This window comes from Dromaius novaehollandiae, chromosome 2, assembly GCF_036370855.1.
Source record: "Dromaius novaehollandiae isolate bDroNov1 chromosome 2, bDroNov1.hap1, whole genome shotgun sequence".
NCBI classification, from domain to species: domain Eukaryota; kingdom Metazoa; phylum Chordata; class Aves; order Casuariiformes; family Dromaiidae; genus Dromaius; species Dromaius novaehollandiae.
Window position 1 is genome coordinate 137,550,638 of NC_088099.1, and position 13,046 is coordinate 137,563,683.

General features: G+C 35.4%; 1 protein-coding gene across 4 annotated transcripts in view; it reads right to left on the bottom strand.

Annotated features, from left to right (window-relative positions):
• SNTG1 (syntrophin gamma 1) overlaps positions 1-13,046 on the bottom strand; it is a 341,044-nt gene that overhangs the window by 22,810 nt on the left and 305,188 nt on the right. For all 4 annotated transcript variants that reach the window (XM_026097832.2, XM_026097823.2, XM_064507560.1 and 1 more), the window contains 2 exons: positions 9,624-9,776; positions 3,530-3,622 (listed from right to left, as the gene is read on the bottom strand). In XM_026097832.2, the coding sequence (XP_025953617.1) occupies positions 3,530-3,622; positions 9,624-9,776 (246 nt within the window). The remainder of the gene's footprint in view (positions 1-3,529; positions 3,623-9,623; positions 9,777-13,046) is intronic.

Here is a 13,046-nt window from a genome sequence, read left to right on the forward strand (position 1 = left end):
TACTGACTCACAAAAGACATTTAGTTTTAATACTTAGGCCATAAAATTTACATATTCATTAGTGAGCTATGCATAGTCTATGTATATTATCCTATTGGCCCAACCTTACACCTACTTCAGCATTAAGAACTGCTTTAGAGCTGTCCTTATCATCTTACACTGTTTAATGCCTTATTACCATTAACAAAACGGTATGTCCTCCGTTTTATCCATGGTGTTGTACTTTATTCTAACATACAAATTAAGCTCTTAGAGTGCAGGTAGGCTTCTGAGGATACTAATTGCTTTCTGTTTGCAAAACTGAAAGCTTTAAGATAGACAACATAATCTACTTTCAAAATAACATGTAGAGAGGGTACATATAATATTTTTATCACTTGCAAATGTAAACATTTTCTGTATATGTAAAACCCTTGCTGTGAATGATATGCAGTTTATTTATATAGCTTATTTAAGTAACTACATATCAGAAGCCTGAGAACCTTTTAAGGACTCTGTGCGCAAAAATAAATAATGTTCTATGTGATCAAAAAACTTAAAGAGCATTAGTTTTGCTTATGTACAACTTTCATTCAAGTCACAAAAATGTGTATCTGTATTTGTATGTACACAGTCCTAACTTCAAAGGGAGTTGCACACTCTTTTTCATTTTTTTCTTTTTTAGGTTTTTATGACTCCAGATGGTGTGCTGGTAACAGAAGAAGACTATAATGAGTTTTTTGGACACCAAAATAATTGTATTATATGTTTCATGAAACATTTGTGAGATGAATCAAGGAGTCTTCCCAAAGACTGGTGAACAGTGACAGAAGGACCTGCAAGACAGTATGAATAGCTTATGTGAAGCAACCCTTTTAATGGCAACTGCCAAAAATATGTTCTCCAAGAAGTTTTTATGTATTGCCTATAGAACTAAAAAATTTTTACAATTCTTGTGTATTTCATGCCTAGAAGACACCAACCCGTGGAGGGTTTCTAAGTTAAAAAAAAAAATCATATAAGGTCCTCGATCTTAATATTTTAAGTCTATAAGGACTTTAATAATCTAAGCTACTGCTATACATTTTTTCCCTTGCATTTCTAGTGTACAGGATCCCAGGTTTCTACGCCTAATGGATGGATCAGTATGTGGCATACCTCTGGTATGCATGCTGTCTAATAGATAAGGCATTTTTAACACATCATGACTTTATCTTAAAGTGTGTTTGCTTGTCTGGCTTTCTGCTTCAAAAAAAAAAAAAAAAAAAAAAAAAAAAAAAAAAAACAAGACCAACCCCCAAACCTGCAGGATTCTCAGGACTTCTGAGCTTTGCAAGCACTAGTTCTTTTCTCCATGAAGGAAAATAAACCTCACTTTTAAAAGAAAAATTAGCAAGCTTTAAGGCAAAATTGATTTTATTAGTCTAAAATGCAAACATGTAAAATGCAAGAAATGCAGAGAATACACGAATAGCACAAGTATAAAAGGTGAATGTAAAGCTAGGAGACAAGTGTAGTTTTGAAAAAGCTGAAAGAGCTTTTTTTAGGCGAAATCACTTCTGCCACAGGATGTGGGCAGTGCCAGGAATTTTGGGGACCAGAGGGACATGGCAGGTAGTTGGTGATGGATTTGACAGACCAAAAGGAGCTCACTGCTTTTCCTGGCACTCTGTATGGAAGTGTGGTGACTGACTGGCGCCAACTGAGGGATTGTTTAGGCTGGTCTGTGGCAGACAATGTTTTTTGCAATGCAAGGATGCCAGGAAAGAAGGAGGAGGAGGAGGACAGTCTGTCAGTGGCAGAAGATGCATTATGTAGACTATTCTTTGTCTTACAACTAAGGCCCTTTCACTACAATGAAAATGTCTTTCCTCCAGTTCATGAGGTGTTTTATCCTTGTCTCTTTTGTCAACATAACGCCTATGAAGCTTCTCCCTTTCTGAAGGCAATTCCTTCATACATCTGCTACCCTTTCTCACTTTGATGAAATCTCTTTCAGACTCTGTAGACATGTTTTATTTCATCAATATTTAGACTCTCAAGTTCCCCAGACATGTGGCTACAGTTAATGCTTGGCTTACAATTTCAGAACTTTGTGGGTGCTGAGCATACATGTACCCCCCAGAGGGAACAGCTTCATTCTGTGGCTAGAGATGAAGGGAAGAGGGAAATTAATAAAATTGCCTTATGTTGCTTTATTGACCTTCAGAAGCTTGGGAGATCTGGAAGATGGAAAATTCCTTCTTAGTTTTCCTCTGGTTGTCATCAAATCATCAAGGCTTCATTCCAGTGGTCTTGCACAGTGGATCTTCTGCCACTTCGTTGTGCATTTTTAATTGGAGTAGAGAAGAAAGAGGTGTTGCCATCAGGCAGGGTTCCCAACCTACCTAGTCAGGTCTCTCACTGGAAGTTAGATGCTAATTTCTTGCTGCACAGGTTTTAATGTTGGAGCTTGGCATGATGTACGTTTAATACTTACGTGACCGGTTGAGGGAGCACGAGGCAGGAGGAATAGTAGAGGAAAAGGGGCAAGTGCAAAGCTGTTCCCAAAGCTAAAAACTGCCTTAGTGTTTCTGCTATCAATTTTAATATTCAAAATATCTTTCTGCTCTTTGCAATGAAAGAACAAAAGTATCTATTTGTGAGCACAAAAATGTTTTGCAAGTAATGTTGTTCACCAAGATGATGTCTCCAGAAATTTTGTACAACACAAATGGCACAGTTACGTAGTCACGTAGCAACAATAAAGCCTGCTTACATTTTAGTACTTCTTAGCAATTAATGTAAATGTGAATATGCCTAGGCTCTAGAGTGATTTCACTGAGATTTGGACCTGCATTAATATAATGTAGAAACCGATGGCATATTATTAGCTCAACACAGCAAACTATCTCCTCAATTGTAGTGAGTTTTTTCTAAGGCTGATGCAAATAGCATTAGGCATACAGCTGGTGGCTGAATTGAATGGCTGCCCCTCCTTGATATTGTATAATGCTGATGCAGGGGTTAGACAGCAGAAGTATGCAGTAGAAAAAAACATTTGTATGATTTCTCTTTTTTACAGATATTTTTCTCTTTTTACAGATGCCTAAACAAAAGTATCTAAAAAATAAACCAGGAATTGTTGTAATAACAGAGAGACCCACTCATGCAACGGCAGAACAGAAGGATAGTTTCTTTTTAAAGTACATGTCAGCTTGGATCCAAGAAGCTTATTTCCTTTCAAAAACTAGGATGCACCAGAGAAAGAAACATCAAATTGAATCAGTCTGCGCTTTCATGTGAAATTACAGAATGAAGACTTGATGCTTGTTTCAGGTTGATACTGGTATTGACTTTTCAATAACAAGCACATAAGAGAATGCAACTTCTCGTATCATTTAGAAATGACTCCCAAGTTTAAAATAAAACATGAGACATTTGACATAAGATTATCTGTTGCAATATTGAAAAAAACCACTTTTTAAGGAAGGCTTAATCATTTATAATAAAGTATAAGAAATAAAGAGGAATAATAATACCATGATGGAAACCAGTCTTAGACTTTTACCTTTGTGGCAGCATCAAAGCATACAAAGCCCATGCTGAAGTCAATGGTAAGTCCCATAAGATGACTCTCCAAAACACAGGCGTATGTCTTGCACTGTAAAAGAAAAATCAGAAAAGATAGTTATTACAGTACACAATTCTTCAACTGCCTTCTAGGACCGGTCCTTCTGTGTCTCTACTCTAATGTACATATCTCAAATTTATTATCAAAAAGAAGTCACTTCTGTGTAAATAGGACAATTTGTTGCAAGTGTACCTCAAATCAAAGGATATATATCACTGATGAAGTTTTCTAAGTATTGTAAAAAGAGGATTTACTTCCATTAAAGAAAAAATAAATCAGAATTGAACAGCCTCAGTGGCTTACCAATGACAACTGCTAAAAGGGAAGTTTCATTATTTTTGAAGTCTCATATTCATTCTGGAGGATGAAACCCAGTATCTTCCTCTAAACATTAATATATCCAGCTTTTTAGAAAAAAATAAAAGCATTTGTAAAATATCTTTTTTTGTATGCTGTTTATTTCTGATGTCCTCCTAAATCTCAGTGAAAAAGACAATATTTCAATATCATATACCAATTGATGTAATCAAACGAAATAGCTTTTTGCTTCAGCTACTACATCTCAAAGGCTTCTATGAGAAAACCTTGAAATCTTGAAAGACTTTCTCATTCTATGGGTTTTTTAATATGTGTCTATTTATTTCCATAATATCAGACTTTGATACATAGCATAAGACATCTATTAGTGACATTTTCAGGATCAAAATTATTGCTGTGCCTGAGGGCTGACTTCAGGTTCAAAACAATAAACTTGATTTTTTCACCACAAAACCCGTCAAAGTGTTAAATTATTTTCAAATCTTTTGTAGTAAGTGCTTTAGAAAGGCCATTCTTACTTTATAGAAATTTTGCCCTTCACACTAAATGAGGTATAATTATAGTCTTCAAATCTTGCTGTAACCACTAAAGGTACCAAATGAGAAAAAAGGACTTGTATGATCTATAGTGTGTCAAAGAATCAAAATATAAATTATTAATATGGACACAATGTAAGTTACTAAATTATCAGTATTACAAAGGCACATGTCATTATTTATGGCATTTTGGCTATCAAGGAAAATATTAAGGGTAAATTGGATGCCTTTACTTATATATTCTTTGGATATGCACCTAAATGGTCTCCCCAGAACACAAGAAGCTGAAAGGCTCATTTACAGCTCCTCTGAGATGAACTAGACGTAACGATGCTCACACTGAAGGAGAAAGAAAAGTTCATAGCTATAGGGATTCTTTTGTTGTTTTAAATTGACTTTCTCACGTTTAAATATAGATTACTTCCCTGGAAATGAGATATTTGTTTGAATTGCTTTCATAGATCAAATCAAGTCTCAACTGCATCCAAACAGTTTTTGGATAAATTTGGTATACGCCCTGGAGCTCTACAATATTGGTTTCAAGTATAGTGATGTCTATCTCTATGAAGAAGGCTCTATATTAGCTGTCAGTGAGGCACATGGGCAATGTTTATATCAGTATATAGACAAGGTATGACAATCTATGACTCAGAAGTAGAAGCAATTCATGGCCTACTTATGACTTACAAGATGATTTTTACACTGTTGCTGAGTAACAGTAAATCATATGTTATTGTGTGATCCACCAAAGTTGTTTAAAAGCTGTAACTGTCCTTCCCTAATGAAAAGGTTTCCTGCTGTTGCTGTTGAGGTGAAAAGCAATGACGGGTCTATTCTGGTAGCTTCCAACACTGAAAGAACTTAATGCCCTTCACTACGTGTCTAAAATGTGAATTCATACAGCACAGACCTGCACTCAGTCATTATAATTATTAATGCATGAAAAAATACAACTTTAGATAAAAAATCCATGAAATTCTGTGGTGTCAGAGTGATATTCTATTTGTGTTTATATCAGCAAATAAGAGTGGCTCTTTTTGGAGCAGCTACCCCATAAAACTGCTATAAAAACGTAAACTTTGATCCTGAATGAGTATTGTTAGAAAGAGAGATGATTTTGCCTTTGGCAACATCTCATTAGTAAAAGAAAAAGAGGATTCATCAATAGAAAGTAATACATTTCCCACTGAATCTACTTAACAAATTCTCATATAACGAAATGCTGAAGTTCTGCATGTGAAGCAAAAATGTACAGTTTTGTGCAATTCTCTTGTTAACTTGGAACAAAGGTGCATAAAAGAACAACTCTTTTTATTTCCATGCCTCCAATACATGTAGAACAGACATACAATCTTTACTGAGAACTGAAATTTGGCGAGGACACAGTATCTTACTCAGATTTAAAATATGTACTGCTGTCTAACTCAACCGACCCCCCACCTCAACACTGAGGTCTGATCTACAGTGCACATTGCAGCACCACACCGAGCTGGCAGACCTAGCTCTAGCACAGCACTGCTTAAGCACAGCATCGTGCCAGGGCTAATCAGTCTCACTGAAAAACTGAGATTTATGAGAAGCAGGACATATTAGCCTGGGTTCAATGCTGCACTGAAAAAGTTACCTGCCTCCCAGACTGAAGGTAGTCTTTCTGCAAGGCAGTGCACAGATTACGGAGAAATACCACAATGTGGGTTTCGGTAGGAAAAAACTGCATTGCAAGGTGCAGATTATCAACTTAGTAGCTGATTTTTTTACTTACATGTAAGATCAGTCTATGCCTTCAGGATATGTATTTCAAAGATACTCAAAACAATTAACATAAGCAAAAACATAAGAACAACAAAAGGGTCTCTGGACAGTGAGATTTTAGTGTCTTTCAGGAAGAATGTCCTTTTTATTACGCATGTTAGTAGCATATGATTCGGGTCACAGGTCAGGTTTCAAATGTGAGCTTTAAGACACTCATTAGCACTGTTCAAATTTTTCTCATCTTTACTTTCTCTAATTAGTCTTTTAAGGCAGACATTTGGAGAAAACAAAAATGAAGAAATACTTCCTGAGAGACTTTACAATTTAAAAGTTCTTGTACATTTAGTGCAAATTTTAAAGCCTTTAAAAATATATTGTGATTGTTTGGCTTTGACTACTGATTTCTCAGATAGAACTAATAAACACCTTATCAAAAACAACTTATCAGACCTGAAACATCCCCTCCCAAAAGAAGGCAGAAGAGTTTTCAGCAGGTACTTCTGGTTTTCTCCCACCATATAGAATCTTAAATTGGGTTTATGAATAATTCAGCAGGTCAGGTGCTGAAGGAGACAACCCAAAGTATTATGTTCCTTATACTCTACACCCTCGATACACACAATTTAAATTATGGAAAGAATGATACATTGTAAGCCTACTGTAAGCTAGGTCCAAGATTTAATTCAGACTTTCAAACTCGGATTCAAATTCAGTGGAGACAAGCTTTCAACTGTACCACAAAGCAGCTTACACGATATTTCTTATATTAGGGAACAAGCAACTACTATACAAACAAGAAGGATAAAAAAAAAATTCCATTATGAAAGGGGTGAAAATTTTAGCATAAAACAGTAGAAACATCAAGAGAACATCACAGAAAGATGTTGTGAGACAGTAAGGAAAAAGGACCTCCATTTGAGGTGAGATTTTATTTTTGTTTTTCTTTTAGCATCTAATTATGATAATGGATTAGACTGTCTTACTACTCTAAAGAAAACTAAGTAATGAGTAACTGGAACAAAGTATAATGGCACCCCTGCAATATCATAAATTCTATCATATCCATGTACTAAACCATTATCACCTTTATTGTCTTTCTCTCCCTCTAATATATTTCTTTCCCTAAATAAAATGTGCTATTAATTTTTGTTGTAGATATGCCTCTGACAGAAAAGATGAATTTAGACTTAAATAGAATTTCTTATGTGTTTAGAGTGAGGCAGCTTTTTCAGTATCTGGATTTGTAATATATTATTTAGAAATACATCAGAATAGGGTCCCAATTAACCTCAGCTGAGCTATGCCAATTTATACTAGTTGAGAAACACTGTTACTATTTGTATGATCATGGCATAGTACACACCATATTGGAATAATTTTAATTGTAGTTTTAAATTACAGTTATATTTTCAATAATATCTGATTTCATAGCAAGACAAATCTGCATACACCTGTATTTTCAAAGTGTATGTAATCAGATTACTTACTGCACATCTTCTATGAACATGATTGCATAAAAAAAAAAATTATTACAAATTTACAGTGATACCTTGACCTTGAACCTGTCATCTTTTTTTCTCACAGAACAGTGAGATCATGTTCTTAAAAGAACTTTTTGGAGACAAATTACACCACTATTTAAACCTAATTCTTATTCCAGATTTTATATGAATCTGCAAGACACTGGTGGATGAAAGCACAATACCAGATTTTTGAGAGAAAAACACAGGAAGCCAAACCCAATTTTATTAAAAATTAATACTCTGTTGTTTTCCAACAAGAGGGAAGAATAGAGGCATCACATGAAAAACAAAGATGAAATCATAGGTGTGTGTTTCACAGTAATAAACTATCAAGAGAGGCCTATTCATCCACTTTCTCAAATTTGCTATAATCAAACTAGCTCAGAAAATGAATATTCTGAGTTCATAACTGCTCATCTAAAAGCCAACAGAGAGGAAGATGGAAAGGCAAAGAAAGGTGGAAAGGGAAAAATCTGAGGTTAAGATTATTAGAAAAAGTCTTTTTGGCAGCCAAGGGAAAAATTTTGAATAGCTTTCATTCTAAAACTCAAGAGAAGTTAAACTAGGAATGCTACAGCAGGAATCTGTATGAGAGAAGAACAAATACGAAGCAGCTTCTGGACTAAAAGTTATTTGAGAAAAATGCAACATATTCTTTTACTGATGGCACAGTAGTGCTTTATAAACAATGCTACAGTCAGTTACCTGAGAAAGACAAAGCATCTCACATATTTAGTAGCAAGAAACTACATGTTGCAATTTTTATACAGAAAAACTACACTTGCATTTTTCAGCAGGACAATAGAAGTACAAAAGGTAAGAATAGCTCCCAAAAAGGTAGCAGAGTGCATCAAGTTAAAGATAAAAAATGTACTTTTTTAGGCTCCTCCTCCAACAAAGCTAATACACATTAAAATTGACAGCAGTGCAGCTTTTTCCAAAATAAACTATATCAACTGTATCAGCTGTACATATTAATTCCATCTGCAATGCTGCTTTATAGGTGAGGAGAGGGCTAATGTATAACTAACAATTTCTCTAAATAACAAATTGTCAGAGCCTATGTTCACAGGAGGATGCAGAAAATGACTGCATAGAAAGTGAGCATTAACCAATATTTGCACAGGCTAATATGCTAAGATGACTTTTTTAGGTGAGTATACAGGATAACTCATGGCAATATCAATTAAGCCTGTTCCAACCACATGTATTTTCATGATTAGAACATCAATACAACAACAAGGATTAGGTGAATTATAATGTTTTTCCTCTATTTTAAGTCAAAAACCATAATTTTTGGTCACATGAAAAATACAGAGTTATCTTTAAATAAAAGCACTCTGATATGCAATTTTGCTATAAAATGAATGTCATCCGTCTCTGCTGGCTCATCTGACAATTGAGGAGACGTACAAGGAAAAGAATAACATAACTGAGGTTCAGTTTTGTTGTCACTTGCATCAACTAGGTAATCCCACCCAGTGTACTCTCAATCCTGCTTACTGCAAAGGCAACTGAATTCCTGCAAGGTTCTCTTATGTCACTCAGTAGCATATAAAGTAGTGTGTATGACAGTATGTAAAAATAATACTTAAAGAGCTGTTTTGTCCCTGATACCAGAAGGTTGTTTTTCCTCTTCCGTCCATGAACTTCGGTTAACAATTAAGAATCACCTACCCACAATAATTGAGGTCATGTCTTCTGAACTTTAGGCTGCAAGCTCCTTGGGAAAAGTAAAAAGTTTTTTTTCTTTATTTATTTTTTTAAATTATTACATACCTACAATAATAGTAATTTGACAACTCCAGTAGGTCCGCAAATTTCTTAAAGTTGCCTCACTATTTTGGATAACTATAATTTATTAATGTACTAAACGATAATCATTAAGGCAGCTGTTCTCACCTGTATCCTTTCAACTTCTAAAAAAGTTGCTGTTTGGAAGGCTTTTTCCCATAGCGTTAGGTCAGACTCCAGTTCCACAGAAAAGTAGAGATCTTCTCCAGTTTCAGACTGGACACCAAAGCAATGTTTCCGTCGGTCCAGTAGATCACTGTCCTGATGAAAACCTGAAGTTATATAATCTGGCATACATCAATTAATATTTCTTATTGCAAATGTCTGTGCCTCAAACCTGGCATTTTTTGAATGGTATTTTAAATGTTATAATGCTGTAGTAACTACTGAGAGCTCAGGAACTGAAAATTAGGGGTTTGGCCTAAACACTGACATCTCAAGGAATCTTGGAAAAGATATTTTTGTTCAGAACAGTACAGAACAACACAGTGTATCTTGGATTACAGAACACTCTGACATATTTTAATAAATCAGTTCTCAACATATTGCCATAAACTTTTAACTGGATAAATTCTATAAAAGGTGTCACCTTTCTATTCACCTGAGAAGGACACGAACAAAGATCAACTTCTCTAACCTATTGTACTCATCCATCTTAGTGTGGAAGGCCGCGAAAGGAAGCAAGAGATTTATTTAAGCAGCATAAAAAGCCCATCTGTCCTATTTTCCCTATAGAGGCTAGGCAAAACCAGGCCATATTTATGATGGCTTAGAAAATCCAATGTAAAATTAGTCTGTTGTTGCATACTGCCAGTGGAGACTATAGTGGCTACCAGTGGTTAGGTTGCTGGCTTTGAAACTGGGGAAAAAAAATGTTACTTTTGGTTTTACTTTCAACATAACAATATACAATGGATATCAGATGGCAGAAATAAATAACATTTAATGATTGCTAGCATTTTTAATTGACAGCAAATCAAAGAATAACCTAGTTAACCAGGAAATCCATCACTAAAATGTTTTTCAATAATTTTTTCTGAAAAATAGAGGACACTTAATGCAAAAATTCTGGTACATAATTCATCCTTGTGAAAAATATACTTGCAGGAACAATTTTAATTAATTTTGTCCCTATTACAGCAAAGCAGCTGTCACAAACCACAGACTCACCAGCTGTCCTTGCAAATACATCTGGAAATTTGGGTATATGTAGCTCGGATGCAACTTTTACAATGCTACTCTGTTGCAGAGGGCACAGCTGAGACCACTGCAGGAGACCTGCTGGGTGGGATTGCCTTCTGGTTATAGGCAAACTGTATGGGCACCCGGTGGACCATAACTAGCTGACACAGGCTGGAGGAGCACCTTATGCTGTTGCAGCCAGCTCTGAGGCAGAGAATCAGGAACCTATAACTGGCTGAGGATTTTTCTTTCTTGCACTGTCCAGGAGGCGTTCCCCGAAAGGAGACTATGAACACAAAGAGCCAATAAATCTACACTGATCTCCATGAAACTATTGTTCTTGGGCAGGTAAGTAGGCAATGTTAGAATGAGCGCTATATTCCTCCTTCCTTTTCATTTAGTAGACATATGACAGACCTGCTCAAGGAAGCCAGGACAGCACATATGCATCAATGCTCCTGGTTCAGATTTGCTCTACAGCTTCTAGAAGAATCAACTATGGAGGCAACATACACTCTCTGTGCAACCACCATGACAAAATTGAGTTGGTCAGATTTAAAAATCACCTGTCTTGGCAGAGCTATCTCCTCCCTAACCTAGGCGTCATCAAGTCCTAAGCTTAGCAGCTCAACAGCAGTAATTCATGAATGGGAAAATCAGAATGAACATAGGCTTTTAGATGTTAAAAATAACATTTCAAAAAAGAAATATTTTCCCCAAATATATGTTTTTCCAGAGGGCTGTGTAGGTGTTCAGAGTGCAATGTAGGTGAACTAGTTGAATGAAGCTAAATAACAGCGTATTTCCTATGACAAATACTTTTGTCCTTTTTTTCTCACTCAGGCCTTTGCTATAACTAAAATGTCATTCTGCTCACAGCATGTTTTGACCAGCTCTGTGCAGTGCTCAAAAAAGAGGTCATAATGTCTAGGTTGTTGTTAATGACAGCTATGCTCTACTGCACATTCAGCCTCAAAGTGCACAGAGCAGCAGCACTGTGACAAATGTTTAATCTTGTGAATATGTGTAACAACATAAAACATATCATCTAGCACCTGACAATAGTTCCCTACCAGTAGGAACTGGCTGAGTAAAGGCACTGGCCACCCCTCACTTCTTTGATGTACAACAACTACGCTGTACAGTATAACCGCACTTGTTGTCTAACAGGTCTTAAGTGTGATTTTAAGCTCATATGCTCCCAGAGCTACACCTGGATAATTGAATAGATCTATTCAGCTAAAAGCTTGACAAAATTAATGTATAAGGTGCATATCATTCCCAGAGAAGGATTTAGCTCTTCATAGCTATAGCCTAAGATGAAACTAAAAATATTTTGAACTCAGCTTCACCTGTTCTTGACAAGAGTCAACAGAACAATTTATTATTACTAATGCAATCATGCACGAACCTCTGTTAAACCTTATTTGAAAAAACACTATGGCACTATATGGGATCACAGGAACAGCTGTCACCAAAAGCAATTGAACTCAGCCCCTGTTTGTAAATGGGAGGCAGTTTACTGCAATGCTTGGTTCCAGAATACATCTCTTTATTTAATTGGGCACAGTTAAGGTTTGACAGCTTTTAAATCATGCTGTTAGCTTCTCCTGCTCTTTCAGGTTTTTTTGCCTGTTGAGAAGAATATGGTGGCTATGGCAAAGGGATGACTTTTTGAGTAGACTGTGAAAAATGGAAGTGTTGAAAGGGATAGTGGGACTGATCTTTTTTAAAATGTCTTTGGAAAGTGCAAAAATCTCAGAATAGTTTTTTGAATTAAATGTGAATTGAATAAAAATGTGTATTTTAGTACTAGCTTTGAAGCAATTATTGTACTAAATTTTACTAAGTATTTTATTACTCATAGAGGATGAGAATAGAAAGGAGAACTAAATGGACCTACAATCCTAATCCATGATTTTGCTATTTATATACTAAAATGAGGAAATATTTTGATTAAGAAAAGATCTAACCAGCACAGGTAGCATTCCCCCTCAGTGATTTGCACATAAAAGATCAGAATACTTCAGCTACTACACCATACTGTGTGACACATCATAGCACATATAATCCAATCATTAACAACAAAGGGTAATGTAAAATTATTAAAAAAATGAAAAATAAAATTCTAAACAAAATTTCTTCATGCCAGAAAAACATAAAAACCTGATATATTACAGAACTTTACATTTTGTAAAATTCTTATTTAGAATGAAAAAAATCAACATGAGAAATTTTACACAGAATAATAATTTCATTTTTTGATCAGTTCTAGTCTGATGTTTTGTACGTAGTTGTAATTTTAACATCCAAGTCCATAGTAAGTCCATGGTAAAAGTTCAGCTTAAG